The 23,421-nt window shown below is 44.4% G+C and overlaps 1 protein-coding gene across 1 annotated transcript in view; it reads left to right on the forward strand.

The window, feature by feature from the left end:
- The window catches only part of prdm10 (PR domain containing 10), a 134,578-nt gene that overhangs the window by 48,837 nt on the left and 62,320 nt on the right, over positions 1-23,421 (forward strand). The window contains exons 3-6 of the mRNA XM_063038440.1: positions 1,662-1,826; positions 3,371-3,430; positions 13,147-13,254; positions 22,853-23,063. Coding sequence (XP_062894510.1) covers positions 1,662-1,826; positions 3,371-3,430; positions 13,147-13,254; positions 22,853-23,063 — 544 coding nt within the window. The remainder of the gene's footprint in view (positions 1-1,661; positions 1,827-3,370; positions 3,431-13,146; positions 13,255-22,852; positions 23,064-23,421) is intronic.

Raw genomic sequence — 23,421 nt, forward strand, 5'->3', positions numbered from 1 at the left:
GGGGAGCCTAGGACCAAAGGGCACAGCTTCACAATACTTCCCTTTAGAACAGAGATGAGGAGGAATTTCTTTAGCGAGAGGATGGTGAATCTGTGGAAAGGAAAGGAGAGATTTTGGCAGGAATGGCTGAGATTATTGATTTAACATTGAAGTAGAGCTGCCAATGATGGAATCAACAGCTCAGAATTTTTGGAGAGTTCATGACCGAGGGGGATTTAGGGCTGGGGAGATCACAATTAGAGAGGAGTGAGACCTTGCAAAGTCATAGAGTTACATAGTATGGAAACAGGTCCTTCAACTCAACTTGTCCATTCCAACAAAGCTGCCTTTTTGAGGTAGTCAATTTGCTTGCAGTTGACTCGCATCTCTCTCAGCCTCGCCTATCCATGGATGTGTTTGAATAATGCACTGTAAAATGACTCCACATTCCAGCATTTTGAGTCTCCAGAGTTGCTATGAGACCTGGGTGTCCTTGTGAAATAAGCGTCTGGTTGTAATAGCTGATAAGGAAGTTAAAATGTATGCTGGCCCTCATAACAAGAGGATACAATATAGGATCAGGAATGCCTTGCAATTTTATCTTGAACACTGTGTTCAGTTTTGGTTTCTTTTTCTGAGCAAAGATGTTCATTCTGTGGAGGGAGTTCAGGGAAGATTCACCAGATTGTTCCAGGGCCAGAGGGGTAAAGGGATATGGGGAGAAAGCTAGAGCAGGGTTTAGATGATCAGCTGCGATCACACTGAATGGCAAAGCAGGCTCAGAGAGTTGAATGGTGGCCTGCTCCTACAGCCCAGTGTTTCTCTGAATGCACACAGGCACCAGACACACAGTTGAGCAGGGGTTCCCTCCAAACTGAGATCCACAGACCCCCTCAGTTGGTGGTAGGGGTCCATGGCATACAAAAGATTGGGAACCCTGCTGTAGAGGCACATTGTAAGTGATAACTCAGTTCTGAATGGGATCAAAGTATCCAGCACATATCAATCTAATTAATAATACTAATATTATATACTCCACCCCTTTCTCTCAGCTCCATATGAAGGGTGTTGACCTGAAACACCGACTGTCCATTTCCCTTCTCAGATGCTGCCTGACCTGTTGAGTCCCTTCGGAAGTTTATTTAGATGAGTTCCTCTGGCGATCTGTGTATGTTGCTTTGGATTTTCAGCATCTGCAGAATTTCTTGTGTGTATATTTTGTTGCTGTGATTGGTTTATGAAGGATTTGGCTTTGAACAGCCTTTTCCAGTGATGCATGATGTCATCCCCAGCTGTCATTCAGAGAAGAGTTTTTGTAAATAAGTTTATTTGGAGGAGGATGTAAGACTCCTCATTCATCACTCTCATCACTCCATGTTGCTAGCTTTCATGTGCCTTTCCTATCGCCTTCCTCTTTGGAAATGCTAACCATTGTAGTGAGAATATGGGAGATAATGTGAATAAAGGATGCATTATGCAATTCATGTGGCAAAATCTGAACCAAAAGGGTGAATGTCAAGATTTTAACACCTCTGATATTCCTTTTTAATGTTTACCACTTTAAAACCAAAGAGCTCACAGTTCCTCAAAAGGAGGATATTTGAATAAGTGGTTTTAGTTCTGTGATAATTTGGGATTTCCTTTGTCCCAAGGTTTCTTGACCTGGCATTTTTGTTCCTCAGGTACATTTTGTTCCAGAAAACAGTGCTGTTGCTCAGATTGTTTACACAGATGAACAGGATCGACCACCTCAACAAGTGGTTTATGCAGCAGATGGAACATCCTACACTTCAGTGGATGGGGCAGAACATACCCTGGTGTATATTCATCAGGCTGATGGGACACAGGTAAGCTGGGAGATGACAGTTCAAGGTGCATTTTAAAGTACAGTTATTATCAAAGTATGTATGCAGTATACAACCCTGAGATTCATCTTCCCACAGACAGCCATGAAACAAAGAAACAGCATGGAACCCTTTCAAAGAAAACATCAAACACCCAATGCGCAAAAACACAAACCAAATTGCATAAATGGCAAAAAATGAGCGAATAACACACAATGTTAAACGTCAAACTGTAGAGTCCTTGAAACAATCTAGAAATGTTCAGTTTAGTTCAGTTCAGATCAATTTAGCTCTGTGTGTTGTTTCTTGACTGCAGGCCACAGAGTTAGTCCGCTCAGTCAAAATCGCGCAAAATAACAATAATTAAAAAATGAGGAACCAGAAATCAGAAACATACATAACATGAACTTCAGAGTCCTAAAAACGAGTCCAATCCACAAACCGCAATGATCAAACCTTGCCCAAGACCCAAGACCTTTCTCTGGCAGCAGAGAGGGAGAGGGAAGACTAGTCAAGTGCAGGCAGATGGTGCCGAACACCCACTCACCTTTTGCTCTCGTCCTCGTTGATTTCAGACTTTCTTGCTGGTCAAATGCAGGCTGATGGCACCGAACACCTGCTCACCTTCTGCTCTTTTCATTGATTTCAATCTTGCTCGACGCTTTAATTGGCGAGTTGGTTGAGAATTGGAGCCAATCATGGGTTCACACTACGCCATTCCCAATCTCGCTCTTAACTACGCTGAAGTGAGACAGCAGCAGTGCCAGATTGCTCAGTTGGTCCAAAAACACATTATCAAAATGTAAATTACAAACTCCAATTGCACACGGATTGGTAGTAGATGTATATTTAAAAGAAGTAGTTGTTTCATGAACTGTCTGCAGGATGTCACCATTAGTTGCATTGGTTGCTGGTGCTATCTTTTGAGCCTGGGGTTGTGTGACAAGTGAATGTTCCCTCAGGTTCCTAAAGACCAAATCTGGCTGACAAGGTTAGTATAAAGCAGTCTGAGCCATGGGATGGTGATGGATGGAGCACTCTGCCCGTCAATGATTACGATTTTTGGTTGGCTACTCACTTACCTGCACATTGTATCCACATTTTAGGTTGATTGTAAAATGGGAAAACTAGAATTACATTTCTGTGGAAGTGCAAACAAGTAACCGTTTTACCTTGAGTTGTGAGATGTAAATATTTGATGCAGGTGGATTTGTTCTGCAGTAAAGGCCATCTTTTCTTGTGTAATATCATTAAACTTGTGTCTGTGACAGCAATTAATGGCATTTCTGTAAGTCTGGGATCAGATTTTATGCCTGCAGCTCATCACATCCTTGTTCGGAGCTCTATGTCAAAAGTTGTCTGATAACATTCCTGTGGATCATTTAGAAAGTTAGTACAACATTAATAGTGCTCAATAAATGCATGTTTTTGTTATCCTGGGACTACTTCCTCTGGGAGCAGGTTCAGGGGACTTCGGGGAATAAGAGATCTGTTTAATTGTGATCGGTAACAGTAAACAGTCTTGTAACTCCTGTTTTTTTTTCCAGGCTGTTTTCACCGATCAGTCCCAAGTAGCATATATCCAACAGGACACAACCACTCAGCAGGTATCAAGGGTATTCTGGTCATTGCTCTGCATTAAACTAAATGAATCTTTTTCGATAGCAAGCTTTTTGTGCATCGCATGTTCAGAAAGGATGGTGAAAGCATCCATGTGCATTTTGTAATTACTTGTACTGTGTGTGTGTGTGTGTGTGTGTGTGTGTGTGTGTGTGTGTGTGTGTGTGTGTTGCTTTAGAGCAGACTGGTGAAGAGATCCCTCTGTACCCTGAGATTTGGGCAGGATAATGGAGCTCTGTCTACACTGTACATTAGAACAGGGTGATAGCTGATGACTTACCTCAACTTTTAGTACAGGATGGTGGAGTAATCTTCCTGTAGTGTATACTTTAACAGACAGTGAAGGCCTCCTGCATCTCTCTTCCACATTCAACATAAAAAAAAATCTTGGGATTGTAGCTCAGCCTACGTGTTCACATACATCAGTTCAGAACTTTGAAATATGTGCAAGTCTTTAATTTCCTTAAATTGCTTTGGCATCGTCTTATTGTTTGAATCACAGCCATTATTTTTATTTTGGTTCCTTAACATTGATGTTGGGGGTCCTTAAGAGTCTTTGGGTTCTCACATACAGTACATGCCACTTTATGCCAATGTAATTAGCAAATACAGGAACAACTCGCATTAGTATTTTGGTAACAGGCAACATTGACAGTTCACAACTGTGATGTATTGTGGCGACCCACTTTCTAGCACACATGAACCGGTGCGCGCTGGCCCCAGAAAGGGCACCAGGCCATCTTCACCAGCAGGGAGAAAATCCCACGCGCGGAAAGGGTCTGGGAATATGCATTCCCCACAGCAGTCCCGCCCAGGGAGGGTGGGAATGGGAAGGCTTTAAAGCAGGCCGCGAAGTTTAAGTAAATCTCTTTCATCACAACTCTAACTCACCGACTATGTGTGGTTATCTTAGCGCTGTGTGTAGCACACCTCTACAATTAGTGACCCCGACGGTCCAAACGATATTTGGACCAGAGATGACCGAAGCCGCATCTGTTCACGCAGTTTCGTTAAAACTGCCAAGCTTTTGGACACTGCAACCCTTTCTGTGGTTCGAACAAGCAGAAGCACAATTCCATATTCGGCAGATAACCTCGGAGTCCACTCGCTACTACTACATGCTGAGCTCCCTCGACCAGGAGACAGCTGCACAAGTTGAGAAGTTTATACAGTTGCCCCTGGAGGACGGCAAATACACAGCATTCAAAGCCCTGCTCAGAAGGACTTTTGGACTCTCACGGCGCGAACGAGCACGCCGCTTAATGCACCTGGATGGTTTGGGAGACAGGCTGCCATCGGCATTAATGAACGAGATGCTCGCCCTGGCTGAAGGACACAAACCCTGCCTCACGTTTGAGCAGGCGTTCCTAGAGCAACTGCCCGAGGACATATGCCTGCTGCTGTCCGACGCAGATTTCAGCAACCCCTGGGAGGTGGCAGCCCGGGCAGATGTGCTGTGGAATACCAGGAAAGAGAGAGGGGCGTCCGTCGCACAGATCACCAAGCCGCGTGCCCAACGACAGACCAGACCAGGCCCGGCAGCAGAGCCTACAAAACCGGGCGATGGGAGTGAGGAGCCCAACGAACAATGGTGCTTCTACCACCAGTGGTGGGGCACAGAGGCCCGCCGCTGTAGACCACCCTGCAAATTCCCGGGAAACGCCAGGGCCTGGCTATGGCGGCTGGCCATCAGGACAGCCTCCTGTATGTCTGGGACAAGCAGTTGGGACACCGCTTTTTGGTCGACACCGGAGCGGAGATCAGTGTCTTACCTCCAACGAGTTACAACGCCCGCAACAGAGAACTGGGACCCACCCTGAGGGCCACAAATGGCAGCACAATTACAAACCTACGGCACCCGCACGGTGCAGCTACAGTTCAGCTCCAGCCGGTTCACGTGGGACTTCACACTGGCCGCCGTGGCCCAACCATTCCTGGGGGCGGATTTTCTACGAGCCCACAGCCTGCTGGTCGACCTGCAAGGGAAGCGATTAGTCCACGCCAAGACTTTTCAAACGTTCTCCCTGGGTGAAGCACAGTTGCCAGCCCCACACCTGGACTCCTTCACGCTGTCCGACAACGAATTCACCAGAGTCCTGGCGGATTTCCCATCAGTCCTGGCGGATTTCCCATCAGTACTGACACTGCAGTTCACGGCAGCCATGCCCAGACACGGAGCACTTCACCACATCCCGACCCAGGGACCACCCCTCCACGCCCGTGCTCGAAGGCTTCCCCCGGACAAGCTCCGACTGGCGAAGGAGGAGTTCAAGAAGATGGAGGAATTGGGGATCATACGACGGTCCAACAGCCCATGGGCCTCCCCCCCCCCGCACATGGTGCCCAAGGCAACGGGGGGGCTGGAGACCATGCGGTGACTACCGCAGACTGAACGAGGCTACAACGCCAGACCACTACCCTGTGCCGCACATTCAAGACTTCGCAGCAAACCTACACGGCGTAAGGATCTATTCTAAGGTAGACCTCATCCGGGGATACCATCAAATCCCGGTACATCCGGACGACATCCCCAAAACAGCACTCATCACCCTGTTCGGACTTCTCGAATTCCTCCGAATGCCGTTCGGCCTGAAGAATGCTGCACAGACTTTCCAGCGGCCAATAGACGCGGTGGGACGCGACCTGGACTTTGCATTCATCTATTTGGACGACATCCTCATAGCCAGCAGTAGTCGTCAGGAGCATCTGTCCCACCTCCGCCAGCTGTACTCCCGCCTGAGCGAATTTGGCCTTACAATCAACCCGGCCAAATGCCAGTTCGGACTCGACACCATTGACTTCCTGGGCCACAGGACTACCAAGGACGGGGCAACCCCTCTGCCCGCCAGGGTAGACGTGGTCCGCCACTTCCCCCGACCCAACACAATCAAAGGCCTGCAGGAATTTGTGGGTATGGTGAATTTCTACCACTGTTTCCTCCCCTCAGCAGCCCGAACCATGCACCCCCTGCTCACTCTGATATCGGGTAAGGACAAGGACATTACCTGGAACGAAGAGGCCGCAACCACTTTCGTTAAAACCAAAGAAGCCTTGGCAAACGCCGTGATGCTAGTGCACCCCAGAGCGGACGTTCCTACTGCCCTCACGGTGGACGCATCCAACACAGCAGTCGGTGGAGTGCTGGAACAACTCATCGAGGGTCGCTGGCAACCCCTGGCGTCCTTCAGCAAACACCTACGACCACCTGAACTCAAATACAGTGCTTTCGACCGGGAGCTATTGGCACTATACCTGGCAATCGGGCATTTCAGATACTTCTTAGAAGGTAGGCCCTTCACTGCGTTCACGACCACAAACCGCTTACCTTTGCGTTCATGAAAGTGTCCGACCCCTGGTCGTCCCACCAGCAACGACATCTGTCCTACATCTCCGAGTACACGATGGACATTCGGCATGTCTCGGGAAAGGACAATGTCGTGGCGGACGCACTTTCCAGACCGACCATACAGGCCCTGTACAAGGGGGTGGACTATGCAGCACTGCTGGAGGCACAGCGGGCAGACGATGAGATCCCTAGTTACAGGACTGCAGTCTCCAGTTTGCAGCTTCAAGACCTCCCCGTAGGCCCAGGTGAGAGGACCCTACTATGTGACGTAGCTACCGGCCCACCCTGCCCCGTCGTCCCAGCAGCCTGGCACCGGTGGGTTTTCGAATCCATTCACAACTTAGCACACCCCTCCATCAGGACAGCCATCTGGCTGGTCTCCAACAGGTTCGTGTGGCATCATGGACTTCGTAAACAGGTCAGTGAATGGACCAAAACGTGCATGCAATGCCAAACGGCCAAGGTGCAGCGGCACACCAAGGCTCCGCCGCAGCAGTTCGAACCCACCCACCGGAGGTTCGACCACATTCATGTGGATATCGTGGGGCCCCTGCCAGTGTCACGCGGAGCGCGGTACCTCCTAACTATGATAGACTGGTTCATCAGATGGCCAGAGGCAGTCCCGCTCACCGACACCACCTCCGAATCCTGCTCCCGAGCACTGATCACAACCTGGGTGGCATGCTTCGGGGTACCAGCCCACATTACCTCCGACGGGGCGCCCAGTTCACCTCCAGCCTGTAGTCAGTTATGGCCAGCCTTTTAGGATCGCAGCTACACCACAGAACTGCCTACCACCCACAGTCGAACGGACTAGTGGAGAGTTTCCACCGTCACCTGAAGTCAGCTCTCATGGCCCGCCTGGAAGGGCCTAACTGGGTGGATGAACTTCCCTGGGTCCTGCTTGGAATCCGCACGGCACCCATGGAGGATCTGCACACCTCATCGGCTGAGTTGGTGTACGGCGCGCCCCTGGTCGTCCAAGGAGAGTTCATACCAGCCCCAAGGGGGCAAGAGGAAGAACCCGCAGCAGTCCTGGACAGACTACGTGAGAGGCTTGGTAACCTGGCCCCCATACCGACTTCACAACACGGACAGAGCCTGACCTGCGTACCCAAAGACTTGCAGAACTGTAAGTTTCTTTTTGTACGACGGGGCGGACACCGGGCACCGCTATAGCGGCCCTACGAGGGGCCGTTTAAGGTGATCAGGAACAACGGGTCCACGTTCGTGCTGGACATTGGGAGAAGAGAGGAGGTTTTCACGGTGGACCGACTCAAACCGGCCCATGTGGACTTGGCGCAGCCGGTCCAGGCTCAGGCACCGCGGCGCAGGGGCAGACCTCCCAAACAGAGGCCGATCCAGACTGTGGACTTTGGGGGAGGTATCGCCGGTTCTGGGGGGGGGGGGGAGCGGTGGGTTATGTGGCGACCCACTTTCTAGCACACACGAACCGGCGTGTGCTGGCCCCAAAAAGGGCGCCAGGCCATCTTCACCAGCAGGGGGGAATATCCCGTGCGCGGAAAGGGTCTGGGAATATGCATTCCGCACAGCAGTCCTGCCCAGGGAGGGCGGGAACGGGAAGGCTTTAAAGCAGGCGGCGAAGTTTGAATAAATCTCTTTCATCACAACTCTAACTCACCGACTACGTGTGGTTATTTTAGCGCTGTGTGTAGCACACTGCTACAGTATTGTGCAGCAGTTTACATTTGCCACTGTCAATTTTTATGCCCTCATTTTGCTGTTCATTCTAGTTCCAGCCAATGCAAATTAAAATATATAGTAATGGTTTCAGAATTTGACTGAGGCTCATATTCTCAACAGTCCACACACCCCCTACCTCCATATATGATGCTCAACCCCAAACTGAAAGGTCCGGAGGTATATAAATCACCTGGATCAGATAGTGTACACCCCAGGGTTCTGAAAGAGGTGGCTGAAGAGATTGTGGAGGCATTAGTAATGATCTTTCAAGAATCAGTTGATTCTGGCATGGTTTTGGAGGAATGGAAAATCGCAAATGTCATCCACTCTTCAAGAAGGGAGAGAGACAGAGTAAGGAAATTAAAGACCAGTTCGTCTGACCTCAGTAGTTGGGATGTTGGAGTCAATTGTTAAGGATGTGGTTTCAGTGTACTTGGAAGCACATGATAAAGTAGGCTGTAGTCAGCATTGTTTCCTCAAGGGAAAATCATGCCTGACAGATGAGTTGGAATTTATTTGAAGAAATAACAGGCAGGATAGACAAAGGGGAATCAGTGGATGTTGGGCACTTGGAATTTCAGAAGGCTTTTGACAAGGTGCCACAGGAGGCTGCTTAATAAGTTAAGAGCCCATGGTATTACAGGAACGATACTAGCATGGATAGGGTTTTGGCTGTTTGGCAGGAGGCAAAAACTTGGAGAAGAGGGAGCCTTTTCTGGTTGGCTGCTGGTGACTAGTGGTGTTCCATAGGCGTCTGTGTTGTGACTGCTTTTTATGTTAAATGGCAATGATTTGGATGACAGAGTTGATAGCTTTGTGGCAAAGTTTGTAGAAGATATGAAGATGAGTAAAGGGGTGGGTAGTTTTGAGGAATTACAGTGGCTACAGGAGGACTTGGACAGATTCGGAGAATGGGCAAAGAAGTGGCAGATGGAATACGGTGTTGGAAAATGTATGGTCATGCAGTTTGGGAGAAGAAATAAAAATGTAGACTGTTTTCTAAATGGAGAGAAAATCTCAGGTGCAAAGGGACTTGGAAGCCCTTGTGCAGGATTAAGGTTAATTTGCTGGTTGAGTTGGTGTTTTAGAAGGCAAATGTGATGTTCGCATTCATTTCAAGAGGACTAGAATACAAAAGCAAGGCTGTAATGTTGAGGCTTTGTAAAGCACTGGCGAGGTCTCATTTGGAGTATTGTGAGCAATTTTGGGCCACTTATCTCAAAGGATGTGCGAACATTGGAGAGGGTTTAAAGGAGGTTCACGAATGTGATACTGGGATTGAAAGGCTTGTCATATGAAGAGCGCTTGATGGCTCTGGACCTGTACTCACTGGAATTCAGAAGAATGAGGAGTGGCGTCGTTGAAACCTATCGAATGGTGAATGCTCTTGATAGGGTGTGAAACCCCCTGGTTTCCTTGGCTGTGTAAGTCTAGGGAAAACAACTTCTGGCCCTGCCAAACTCGTGAGATTGAGGCGCTCTCCCACCCCAAACCCCTGTTTTGTGTAGATGCTGTGTAATTTGCTACCCTGTTACAAATTAGAGTCACAGGAATAACAGAGTACGATTCTCAATTTGACTAAAGGGTTACTAAAGAAAAGAACGAAAAAAGAAAAGGGCCCATTTTAATGAAACAGTCTAGTGTACACAAGTTGGAGTTTACAGTTTCTCCAAGTCACCGATGCTCGATTGATCTTACCCCAGGCTTCGTCAAATCACAGTCTAGCTCCGGGTCGAATCCTACAACCTCCTCTCTCCTGCGTCTTCCCTCTTCATCTCCTCGCGAGCAAAAGTCCCAAACCGAACCTTGGTGTACCTCACCCGAGAAACCTCCCCTTAATCTGACCATCCCAATTGGATGGCGTGCATTTCTCTTCATCTTTTATCTTCAACAATAACCCAAACAAGCTGATAATGGATCAAGCTGCTCTTACAGAACTGCCAAATGAAATGCATATAGCACAAAATGAAATACATACAGCATAACAGTTAAAAAAAAAAATGAACTAGGGCATTACAGGTGGATGTGGAGAGGATCTTTCTTACAGTGGGGGAGTCTAAGACCAGAGGACACAGCCTCAGAATATAGGGGTGATTTTGAGGATGTAACTAGTAGAGTGGATAGGGGAGAACCAGTGGATGTGGTATATTTGGATTTTCAAAAGGCTTTTGACAAGGTCCCACACAGGAGATTAGTGTGCAAACTTAAAGCACACGGTATTGGGGGTAAGGTATTGGTGTGGGTGGAAAATTGGTTAGCAGACAGGAAGCAAAGAGTGGGAATAAACGGGACCTTTTCAGAATGGCAGGCGGTGACTAGTGGGGTACCGCAAGGCTCAGTGCTGGGACCCCAGTTGTTCACAATATATATTAATGACTTGGATGAGGGAATTAAATGCAGCATCTCCAAGTTTGCGGATGACACGAAGCTGGGTGGCAGTGTTAGCTGTGAGGAGGATGCTAAGAGGATGCAGTGTGACTTGGATAGGTTGGGTGAGTGGGCAAATTCATGGCAGATGCAATTTAATGTGGATAAATGTGAAGTTATCCATTTTGGTGGCAAAAATAGGAAAACAGATTATTATCTGAATGGTGGCCGATTAGGAAAAAGGGAGGTGCAACGAGACCTGGGTGTCATTATATACCAGTCATTGAAAGTGGGCATGCAGGTACAGCAGGTGGTGAAAAAGGCGAATGGTATGCTGGCATTTATAGCGAGAGGATTCGAGTACAGGAGCAGGGAGGTACTACTGCAGTTGTACAAGGCCTTGGTGAGACCACACCTGGAGTATTGTGTGCAGTTTTGGTCCCCTAATCTGAGGAAAGACATCCTTGCCATAGAGGGAGTACAAAGAAGGTTCACCAGATTGATTCCTGGGATGGCAGGACTTTCATATGAAGAAAGACTGGATGAACTGGGCCTGTACTCGTTGGAATTTAGAAGATTGAGGGGGGATCTGATTGAAACGTATAAAATCCTAAAGGGATTGGACAGGCTAGATGCAGGAAGATTGTTCCCGATGTTGGGGAAGTCCAGAACGAGGGGCCACAGTTTGAGGATAGAGGGGAAGCCTTTTAGGACCGAGATTAGGAAAAACTTCTTCACACAGAGAGTGGTGAATCTGTGGAATTCTCTGCCACAGGAAACAGTTGAGGCCAGTTCATTGGCTATATTTAAGAGGGAGTTAGATATGGCCCTTGTGGCTGCGGGGGTCAGGGGGTATGGAGGGAAGGCTGGGGTGGGGTTCTGAGTTGGATGATCAGCCATAATCATAATAAATGCAACAGATGCAAACAATAGTTTATTTGCTGAGATTCCCTGAAAGGACATTTGGCAAGAGGTGACAACAATACAGAGGCTGTGGTTTGGGCCAACTGTTGGGATCAGGCAAAAGAGGACAGTTGGACTTTGACGCAATCAAGAAGCTTAAAACATTGATAAATATTGCAAGTTAACACTGGGCCTACAGAGACAAATGCAATCATTAAAATATGCTTCTGCCACTGAGCCAGTTTTGGATTTAGCTTGCCATTTTCCCTTTTCATCCAAAAGCAATTACTATTCTGGTCAGTCTGCCATGTGAGGGTGTCACACACTTTGCCTAGATCCATGTCAGTTGTGATGCGCTTGTAAAACCTTCCTATTACTATCTCAAAAGATTCAACAAAGCCTTGCTCACCATCCTTGATTAATCTGCATTTTATCAGGGATGAAGATGGCAGAGTTTGTCATCGATACCCACACCCGGCTAGAAGCCAGAAAAGAGTTTATTCATCATATTCGCTGGGAAAGCATTAGATCCTTGTCAGATTTAAGATATGTTGATTGGTTTAATCAGGTACACTAATTACATTAAAACTGTAACTCCAGGACAAAATGATGGTGGTACAAACCAGCAACAGAGTTGATGTTCCAAGATCTTTTCTAAGAGCAGGTAACCCTTGGCCTTAGAATGGAGCTCATCAAGCATCTATTTTGACTGTTTATAATTTGCAGGTACTTTTTGTACTGCTGTTATCCTTGTTACTACTTTTGTGTATTTATTATCTTTCACTTTCTCGGCTTTATCTTGATTACCCCTCAGGTTCTGTGTGTGTTAAATAACAGCTGGAATAATATCCCTTCCATGTTTGGATTAAAGGAGCCTCAACTCTCCCAGAACCAACCTGGTTTCCTCTCACCAAGGGGAAACTAGAAAATACTGGAAAAAATTCTGTTGAAGGGTCTTTAGTCTAAAACGTTAATTCTGTTTACATTTCCATAGATGCTACCCAGCGGACTCTGTGCTTGCAGCATTTTATATTTTTATTTCGGATTTCAAAGAATGCATTTTTAAAAAAAAATCTTCCTCTGGAACTGATTCAGATGGTTGATGTAGGTAGCTGTTTTGTTTCCATGAAAAATTTGGAGTAAACTGAACGAAACATTTGCAAATCTTTACATTTCATCTAATTGGAAAGGGATCCATCTTTCTGAACAGGGAATAATATAGCTTGCAGTTGAGGGCAAACTTCAAACCAGTGATATTTAATATGAGCAATGTGTCATTTTTAAAGGATCTCTTCCAGGTGACAATAAAATATTTTTAAAAAAAGGGGTAAAATGGATAAATAAAGGTCCTTATCTGCTCTGACAAACTTTCTTTCTTTCCAGGTAACAGTTCTTTTGCCCACCAGCCAGAATGTATCTGGTGCCAATCTGGCAGTTCTTGGCAGTGTGACTGAGACCCAGCAGCCAATACCGGTGGAAAACAATTCTCAGGTAAAATAGTCTTCAGTTCAGCAGAAGTTCAATCATTGTCAGATATAATCCTAAACACACTGACCATCCACTTCTGTCAAAAACCTGTAGCTACCATCAAGTGTAGAAGGAAAAAAGTTAAGGTAATATCTAGAGCAGAATACAGATGATGAACAAAAGTTTTTAACTGAGATTGAGAATAAACAAGGCACTAAATAAGGAAGGTGTATTATAGTGAAGGCAAAATCTAGAATGGTAGAGAGGACAACGAAGCAGAGCAGAATGATGATTAGGGAAGAATAATCAAATCATTTCAGGAAGGGGCAGAATATTCAAACGTGTCCAGGGAAGCAGTAGGTGCCAGTAAAACAGATAGTTTTATAAACACAAAGTAAAATGTTTACATTGTCTTAAAATAATCAATAAGATTAATCTGAAAGTTTAATATTGAAATTCACAAAGCATTTTAATAAGATGAACAAATTAATAGCACAAATAGATGTAATCAGGTAAAATGAGATTATAGCAATGGAGACAAGGCTGCATAGTGATTTTTAAAAAATGGGAGTTAAGTATCCAATAATACTTGATATTTTGGAGGATACAAATTCTACATGCCTTCATATAATATTGTAATAGAGAGGATGACATCAAATCGCAATTAAAGATGCATGCAAAAAATGAGCAGCGCATGTCAGGACTTCTCTGTGGAGTGGGAGATTGCTTGGGTTATTAGTTAACTAGTGCCAATAAAAAGATGTGGGGTTTGAGCAGAGTGACCATTGTGTGAATGGACAGTGTTAAGAGTGGTCAAACCTTCACTGGACGCAAGTGTGATACCAGATACTGAGCGTCAAGATCAGTGAATATGTGGAAAGCTGAAGTGGCTTTGTCAAGGACAGATCTTGCCTAACCAGTTTGATTGAATTCTTTGTATCCATGAGGACAGGGCATGAGAAGGTCCTGCATGGGAGACAGATTCAAACAGTTAAGGGCCATGGGATCCAAATTGGTAAACTGGATCCAAAATTAGCTTGGCAATAGGAGACAGAGAGTGATAGTCAAAGGTTGTTTGTACAATTGGATGCTTGTGACTAGTGGTGTCCCAGGTGGATCAGTTTTGGGACCCTTGTTGTTTGTAATGTATAGTACAGCTTTATCTTTCATGTATAACTTTTTGAAGAACTCTTATGCATTTTTCCTGTGAATGCCTGTGAGAAAATGAATCTCAAGGTAGTATATGATAACATATACATACTTTGATAATTTGAACTTTGCAGATTTGTGAGGCAAGATCAATAAGTTTATGAATGATATTGAGGTTGGTGGAGTTGTTGATTATGTGGAGGGTAGTCTATAGCGACAGAGAGATATCGATGAGTTGGTGAAATGGCTGATAAATGGTAGATGGAGTCTTATCCAAACAAATATGAGATGATGCATTTTGGCAGCACTGAATGAGCTGGGACAAACACCATGAAAGTGAATTTAGGACCAAAGGAACTTTGGAGTACAAGTCCATAGATCCTTATAGGTACCAGCAGAGGTTGTCAATAAGATTAGGAAGGCCGATAGGATTTTGGCCTTCATTATTTGGGGCAATGAGGACAGATGTAGGGTAGTTATGCTCCAACATTATAAAGCCTTGGTAGACTTCAATTAGAGTACATTGTGCATCTCTAGTTGCCAAGATATAGGAAGGATTTGATTGGGCTGGAAAGAGGGTAAAGAAGATTCAGTGGGATGTTGCCAGGGATGGAGTGTTTGTTTTAGTTCTAATGAGAAATTGGAAAAGCTGGGTCTGTTCTTCATGAATCAGAGGTGGTACAGAGAGGACATGATTGAGGTATATACAATTGAGAGGAGAAGATCAGGTGGAATCCAGAAAACTCTTCCCCATTTCAGATAAAACTGGTGGATGTCGATTTAAGGTAAGGAACTTCATCCAGAGAGTGGTGAGTACCTGGTATGCACTGCCTGAGGGCACATTTGAAGCTGACACACTTTCAGCATCTGAGGAGCGTCAAGGCAAGAACTTGAAGCAACACATACAGAATGCTGGAGGAACCCAGCAGTCCAGGCAAAATCTATGGGAAAGAGTAGACAGTCGACGTTTCGGGCTGAGACCCTTCAACAAGACTAGAGAGAGGAAAAAAATGAGAAGACGTCTTTCTTCTCTTTTTTTTTTCCAGTTCCAATGAAGGGTCTTGGACTGTAGCGTCGACTGTTTACTCTTTTCCATAACTGCTGCCTGGCCTGCTGAGTTCCTCCAGCATTCTGTATGTGCTGCTTTTGTCACGCAGGTTGGGACGTGGTCGAAACAAATCAGTATAGTTACGTATTCACGCTTAGTAGTTTAGTGTAGTAGAGAGGGGTTGAACCATGGAGAATGATATTTTTGTTGACTGCTATTCAATCACTATTAATACACTTAAATATGCTGTTCACTTATTAGTTATGCTAAGTTAGTTTGACCACATAATTACACAAATTGGGACATTAATGGAACGCTAACTGGATCGCTAACTTCACTTCAATATGTTAGTTTGGCCGCTAACTTCGTAACTTCGCTGATTTGAATGTTATATCTCTAATTTAGTTTTGTTAGTTTTATTGCTATAAGATCATCTTTGCTGGATGTTCGATTTTGGAACTTCATTATTTTGGAAGCACGTCATATAGTGTCAATCTCCTGGCTTAGTCTCTCAGCTGTTTTTGGTTTGTTTTAAAGTAACCACTACATTTGTCAACAAAAAGTAGTTGTACCAAATGAACGTCAGTCTCTGACAAAGGAATGCCTTGGACCCGTTGGCGAAATTGGAATTGCAACACTGAGAATAAAACGTTGGAAACAGGAGCAACTTGCGGTAGGATTATCTGTGAGCTTTTGTTGATTCATGCTGTGTGTTTGTAATTTGAACACAGTTTTGAATAGTCAGCGCTGCCTGTCCATTGTGGACTATTGCTCCATCATGTGGTGTTTGCCTAGGGGTTCGTCACTTTGTTATATTGTACTGCTGAAATATTCCGGTTGTCAACATTTGAATTGATGGCCGCTTATTTGGTCTGGTTTAAGCACTGTGGATGTGCAGACAGTTTGTTTGTTGCCTATGTTTATTGAACGGAATATCGCTGGTGCTGTGGCAAACAAAGAGTTAATTGCGAGTGCCGCAACTAGAAACAAGAACATGAGTGACTAGAAGCATGCAACTGGCATCATCAACCCTCACATTGGGGCTGGCAAAAGAGAAAGTAAACCTACTTCGAAAGCTTTAGAGGGTAGAATCGAAAGTCTTCAAAAGGAATATAAAACAAATGTGAACGTGAACAAAATTAGAGCTTTAATACCATCAATTAAGGGTCTTATGGGAAATAAGAAAAGTGCCTTACAAGTGCAATCTTATCTTGAGGACTTGACTATTTTCTATGAAGCTGTTGCTAAGCAACATCACATGTTGATCTCATCACTTCCCAAGGCCGAGTTGGAAAAACAAACAATGTTTTTCAAATATTAATGCCTTAGTAGTGCACTCATAGAGGATATAAAACAATGGTTGACCCAAATATATTCCATTGAAGGTCAAGTTGCTGCAACAAGTGAATACATCTCACCTTTCATCAGACCATGTTTCTCAAATTCCAAGGCATGCTTTGACTATGCATATTAGCAGAGGGCATGAAGGATTATGTAGACCTGAGCAACGGTGTGTCAAATGTCAGTGCTTAATGTTTTGTTGCAGGCAGAGCACCTTTTGTATCTAATAACTTATTGAGTATGATTTAGCTACATTAATTGCACAGCAACTATTATTGAAGAACAGACTTGCACTGGAAAAGCAAGAGGAACAGCTGTGGAAAAGGAAGGAGCGGCTTAAGTTGCAGGAAGAAATTGCCGCACAGATGGCCAAAGTTGAAATGTTAAGGGCTTCAAGTGAGGTGAGTGCTAAAGGTGCTCCAGCAGGACAGTCCTATGGTATGAGTTCCTTTATTGAAAAGGCACAAAGAAAACTAAACACATTCAATGTCAATATTGATGCAGTTGTTCCTCAAGTGTCTGTGAAACATGAACAAAACCGCAAGAGGTGGTTCAGGGTGTTCACTCTCAGCCTGCACCAAGGAGGCACTTTGAACCTCTGCCATATCCAACAGCTTGAAGTGCTCATGGGGACATTTATTTACAGCATAGAAACACTTGTTTGAGACAATAGAGGTCAAAACAGTATTATTGATATTATGAGGAAGCAGAAGTAACAACTTTATTGACACAACAACACATTTCATCTTTGCCTAAAGGAGAGAGTTAAGTCTTTGATGGAAATCCATTACGGTATCATGCATTCATGAGAGAGCTTTTGAAAATCATGTTGAAGGCAAGACTGACAGCAATAGTGATTGGCTCTATTTCCTTGAACAGTACACTAGAGGTCACCCTAGAGAACTTGTCAGAAGTTGCCAGCATATCAACCCTCAGAAAGGGCTTTACTGCAGGAATATTTTGGTAATGAACAGAAAATTGCACCTGCCCACATGCAAAAGGATCTTTCTTGGGTACCTATCAAATCTGAAGTAACTCTTCAAAACTACAGTCTTTTTCTCAGAGACTGTTCCAGTGCCGTGGAAGAAGTGTGGTAGATGCATGAACTGGACACACTTGCTTATATGTCAATTGTCGTAAAGAAATTGTCTTATATGCTTAGGGATAAGTGGAGAACGGTGGTCTGTGAACCAAAGGCACAACTGTAATATTACTTTCACTGACATTGTTGATTTTATTGAAAGGCAAATAAAGATTGCTACACACCTGGTGTTTGGGAATATACAGGCTGCTACATCAATTGCAATTAGCAAAAGTGTGAACAAAACTAAGTCACAATTTCATTCTAAGGCTAAAGGAAGCAGCTTTGCCGCTACTGTGGCCACTGTGAGAAGTAAATCTAAAACTGAACATAAAACTAATGGAAGGGGAATGGTCTCGTCAGCTAAAAAGTGTTTGTTCAGTGAGGGTGAACGTACATTGGATTCATGCCCTCAGCTGGAGAGATGGGCTCATAGTGAGAAGATTGACTGCCTAAAAGAAAATGGTGTGTGCTTTGGCTGTTTGTGTGCAGGAGACATCAGCTAGGATGTTTTCTGCAAGATATGCAGTGGCAAGTATTCCAGCATGCTTCATATTCACTCTAACGAAAAGGGTGCAGAATCAAAACAGGCTCTGAAAGAATCAGACACAGCAGTGAGTAGTGCCCTGATATCGAATTGCCTTACAGGGGCTGGTGATCATGATTGTAAACTTCCCATAATTGCAGTACAAGTGAAGTCTAAGAAGGGTAACAAGACAACAGTTACTTGTGCTTTCCTAGGTCAAGGAAGCCTCACAAAGAAGCCCAACCTCATTGGAAAAAGGACAAGCATTCTTTTACACAACATGGGTCAAGAGAAGATTGAGTATCTGCATTGTTTCAGGATTGGAAGCGGCTGGTTTAGATGGTGTGTTCACAAAGGGAACATTCTATGTCACAGGGTTTTTACAGGGATGGTCTCACTGGAAACATGTCCATTTGCCAGAGATTGGTTCAGAAATTAAACTGCTGATTGGAACAAATGTGCCTTAAGCAATGGAGCCATTGCAAGTGATTCACAGGTGTTAATAATGGACCCTAAGCAATCAGAACAATGTTGGGCTGGACTGTGAATGGACCACTGAAAGGAGAGAATGGTGATGGAAGAGTGTGCTCAGCCAGAGGTGATAATTAACAGGAACTTAGTTTTGAACTTCGATGAGCTTTGACAACGGCAGTTCAAGGCAGACTTCCCTGAATGTAAACAGGATGAATAACCTGGTTTGTCAAGAGCAGACCACAAGTTCATGTAGCTGGTTATGAATTCTGCAAAACTGGTGAATGGCCACTGCCAGATTAGTTTGCGTTTGAGAAAGAAGAAGGTTAACATGTCAAATAATAGGAAGATGCTCTAAATGTAAGGAAGAGGTTTAAGAAGGATTTGTCATTTCATACTGACTACACAGCTTTCAGGAAGGATGTCATCTCCAAAGGTTATGCTGAAAGAGTGCTAGCAGACAATCTGGAACGCAGTGATGGGAAGTCTGGTATGTTCCACATCAAGGTGTTTACCACCCCTGAAAAGGGAAACCTTGTTGTGTTTGATTGTGGAGCGCTTTCAGAGAATATCACTGAATGATCAGCTTTTATAGGTACCTGTCCTTACTAGCTCAATGTTTGGAGTCATAACCAGATTCAGAAAAGAACCAGATCATGGCAGATATTGAATCAACATTTCATCAGGTTAAAGTACCAAAGGAAAATGGAGACCTGCTGAAGTTTCTCTGGTAGCCTGATGGTGGTCTCAGCCAAGATATGGTGGACTTTATAATGGTGGTACATCTCTTTGGAGTAACCTTATCACTGAGATGTGCCAATTCTGCTTTTTGGAAATTTGCAGAAGGCAATGAAGAGCAGTTAGCTATGAGACAGTGAATAAAGTTTTGCATTGCTTCAATGTTGATGGCTGCCTTGTGTCAGCGTCCTCTGAGAAAGAAGCTGTCTCTCTCTATCATGACCTTGTATCCATTTGTGCTAAAGGCTGCTTTCGACCTCAAAGTCGATAAGCCACAGACAAAGTGTGCTAGTTGTGATACCTGAAGAGTAAAGAGCGAAAGGATTTGGATCAAGATATACCTTCAGTGGACAGAATACTGGGTGTGCAAATGTGCTTTCAGTCTGATACTTACAAGTTTAAGATCCCGATCCTAGATAAACCACTCACCAGAAGGGGGAATCCTCTCCACGGTTAGATCCTCCTTTGATCCTTCAGGAATTTTGAGTCTGGTAGTGCTATCTGAAAAGAAGATTCTACAAGATGGCACTGGCGATCATCAGCGAGTTTTTGGAGGCTGCAGAAAATTGTTTAAAATTTCATCTTAAGTATACTTTTGAATTATTTTCGCTGAAATCTACAGCATGTAAATTTCTTCTTAACACTGGAATTCTAAATCCAATGATCTTCAGATCTCACGATCGACTAAAGAACCCGGACCAGTCAGGCACAGCAACTTTAAGGCTCATCGCCATGGCCGAAAGTGTGGAAGGAGCGGGGGAATCCAAGCCAGGTTGGAACGCAGAGGGATGAGGCCTCCACTACCCAGAATCTTGTTGATGAATGTGCCGTCACTGAAGAATAAATTTAATGATATGAGGGCAAGCCTGCTGTATCAGAGGTAGATGAGAAATTTCTCACTTGTTTGCTACACTGAGACTTGGTTATCTACGAATATGCAGAACGCCGCAATTGGACCCAGAAGTATTTACAATTTTCAGCTTGGAAATTCTCGCCTTGGACTGTTTGAGAAAGACAGTGGCCTCTATTCTTAGATTTAAGTGGCCTTGTTTCTTAGTCAGAAGAGCAAGCAATTGAACATAGCTTTTGCTCAGTTTGACTTGGATGAAGAACAACAAGGATATTCTTTGGAGAAAGAGATTGAAAAAGCCAAAGGTCAGATTGGCCACGGTTGTCTCTCAGTGAAGAATCTTTAGATCTCTGACATCATTCGGAGGCATCTACATCAAGAGGTGGGAGATGGTGGCCGTAACCATATTATCCAGGTAGTGCTAAAAATATTGGATTCCTAGTGCTAGTACAGCTATAAGAAGAATCGTGTCTCAGTTTGTTGTTTGTTGATGGTTGCACACAGCTCCAGGGTGCCAGCGCATGGTAGATCTACCTCCAGACAGAGTCTCTCCAGATGAACCTTCACTTACACATGTAGGAGTGAATTACTTTGGACCTTTTAGAGGTGAAGAGTAGAAGGAGTACAGTGAAGAGGTATGGGGTCATATTTACCTTTCTAGCTCTTTGAGCTGTTCATGTTGAAGAGGCGTCTTTTTTAGACACAGATTCCTTTCTTCATGCATTTTGATGCTTTATAGCAGGTCAAGGACAGGTTCGTAAACTGCACTCTATTAATATGACGAACTTTGGATTTTGAGCGTGAGTTGTGAGAAGCCATTGAGAAGTGGAATCATTCACAATTCTGTGATGTCCTTCTTCAAAAAGGAATGAACTGGAATTTTAACCACTGGTTGGTTCACATCATGAAGGAACATGGGAGAGATTGAACAAGTCTGTGTGAAAGGTTCTCAGTTCCACCATGAAGGTACAGAATCTTGACAAAGAGGGTTTCCACGCAGTTCTTTGTGAAGTAGAGGCTTTTCTCTATAGTCGTCAGATTACAAAAGTATCATCCAACCCCAATGATTTGGAAGCACTAACATCTAACCACCTGTTTGGTACTGAAGACCTCACCATCCTTACCACCAGGAGAGTTGCAAAAGGAAGATATTTATGCTCATTGTAGATGGAAGCAAGCCCAATACATGTCAAACTTGTTTTGGAAACAGTGTGTCAAGGAGTATTTACCACAGCTACAGGAGTGTCAGAAATGATGAGGTATAAATTGCAGTTTCCTGCCAGGAGATATTATGCTTATTGTTGACAACACAACACCTTGAAACTCGTAGATCATGTGAAGAGTCATTCAAGTCTTTCCAGACAGAAGAGGATTTATGCAGCAGGTAAGCATCAAGACCAAGACCAGCTTTCTGGGCAGGCCTCTAACCAAGATCTGTCTTCTACAGGAGGCAGAGGTTTGAGGGGCTTCAGCCCTAGAAACTTCATGACTTTGACTTGACAGAGAGTGGTGGTAAAGATCACTCTGTACTGGTAACCTCTGGCCTAGATGACTGCTAAATGACTTGGCAGGAAGAAGAAAGAGGGCATTTGTATAAATGTTGAGATGTTTGTCATTGAAAATTTCATGTATCCTATTTTAGTAGTATGCATTTGTAATTGCTATAGTGTAATAATTAAGGGGCTGGGATGTAGGAGCCATGTATCTATTCTCTGTCACGTGGGTTGTAGTAGAAGCAAATGAGTATAGTGACATATCCATGTTTAGTTTAGTTTGGTCTATTGGAGAGAGCATAACCCATGCCGAATAATACATGGGCCGTTATTCGATTACAATTAGTTTGCTGTATGATCGCTATTTGATTGCTATTAGTGCACTGAAATATGCTGTTCGCTAATTAGTTATGCTAAGTTAGTTCACCTGCTTAGTTGCGCTAATTGAGACCGCTAATTGAGATGTCATTGGAATGCTAATTAGATCGCTAATTTCGCCTTAAATGCGTTAATTCGATCGCTAATTTTGTTATTGCGCTAATTTGAACGCTATCGCTAATTTAGTCTCGTTAGTTTTTTTTATTGCTACGAGATTGTTCATCTTTGCTGGTTTCATAAGAAAGGATCGAATGTATTTTTTCCGATTTTGGAATTTTGTTACTTTGGAAGCACATCATACAGTGCTGATCTCCTGGCTTAGTCTCTCAGCGGTTTTTAGTTTATTTTAAAGTAACCGCTACTGCGATTAATGCAGATGTATGCCCACTTTATCAGTGTGGATGAGTTGGTCGACTGGCCTGTTTCTCTGCTGTATGATTATATGCTCCTGTTTTCTATTTCAATGTGATTGATATTCAGCAGAGTGAAGATGTTGGTTTGTTGCTAACACGAATTCTAGTAAATTGAATCTGTTTTGTCTTCTTAGTCACATTTGTCCACACTAAATCATGGTATTCCTCAGGTAACTGAGGTCAGTAACTCTGTGCAGCAAACACCAGACACATTGGACACAGCTGAACATGACCTGGACACAGAGGAGGATGAAGATGAAGACGAGGAAGAGGAGGATGCGGACTCATCTGATATGGAGGATTGGGAGCCGGGTCCTCTTCGGCCCTTTAATCCATGTGATTTATGTAAGTTGAGTTGTGTAATCACACATTCACATGGCAATACAGCACAGAAACAGGCCCTTCGGCCCACTGAAGCCAGACTGAGCACCAGCCCTCCCTCCATTTAGCCTAATCCTATATTGATTTTTACTCTCCCCGCCTTCTTATCAACACTTTCAGATTCTACCACTCATCTACCCATTAGGGGCAATGTATAGTGGCCTGTTAACCCACCAACAAGCACATCTTTGGGATACATGAGAGGAAACAGCACCCGGAGAAAACTCGTGGATATCGGGTGAACGGGCAAACTCCGCATAGACAGCACCTGAGGTCAGGATTGAACTCAGGTCTTTGGTGCTGTGAGGCAGTGACTGTACCT

Source organism: Mobula hypostoma, chromosome X2 (assembly GCF_963921235.1).
Source record: "Mobula hypostoma chromosome X2, sMobHyp1.1, whole genome shotgun sequence".
NCBI lineage: Eukaryota > Metazoa > Chordata > Chondrichthyes > Myliobatiformes > Myliobatidae > Mobula > Mobula hypostoma.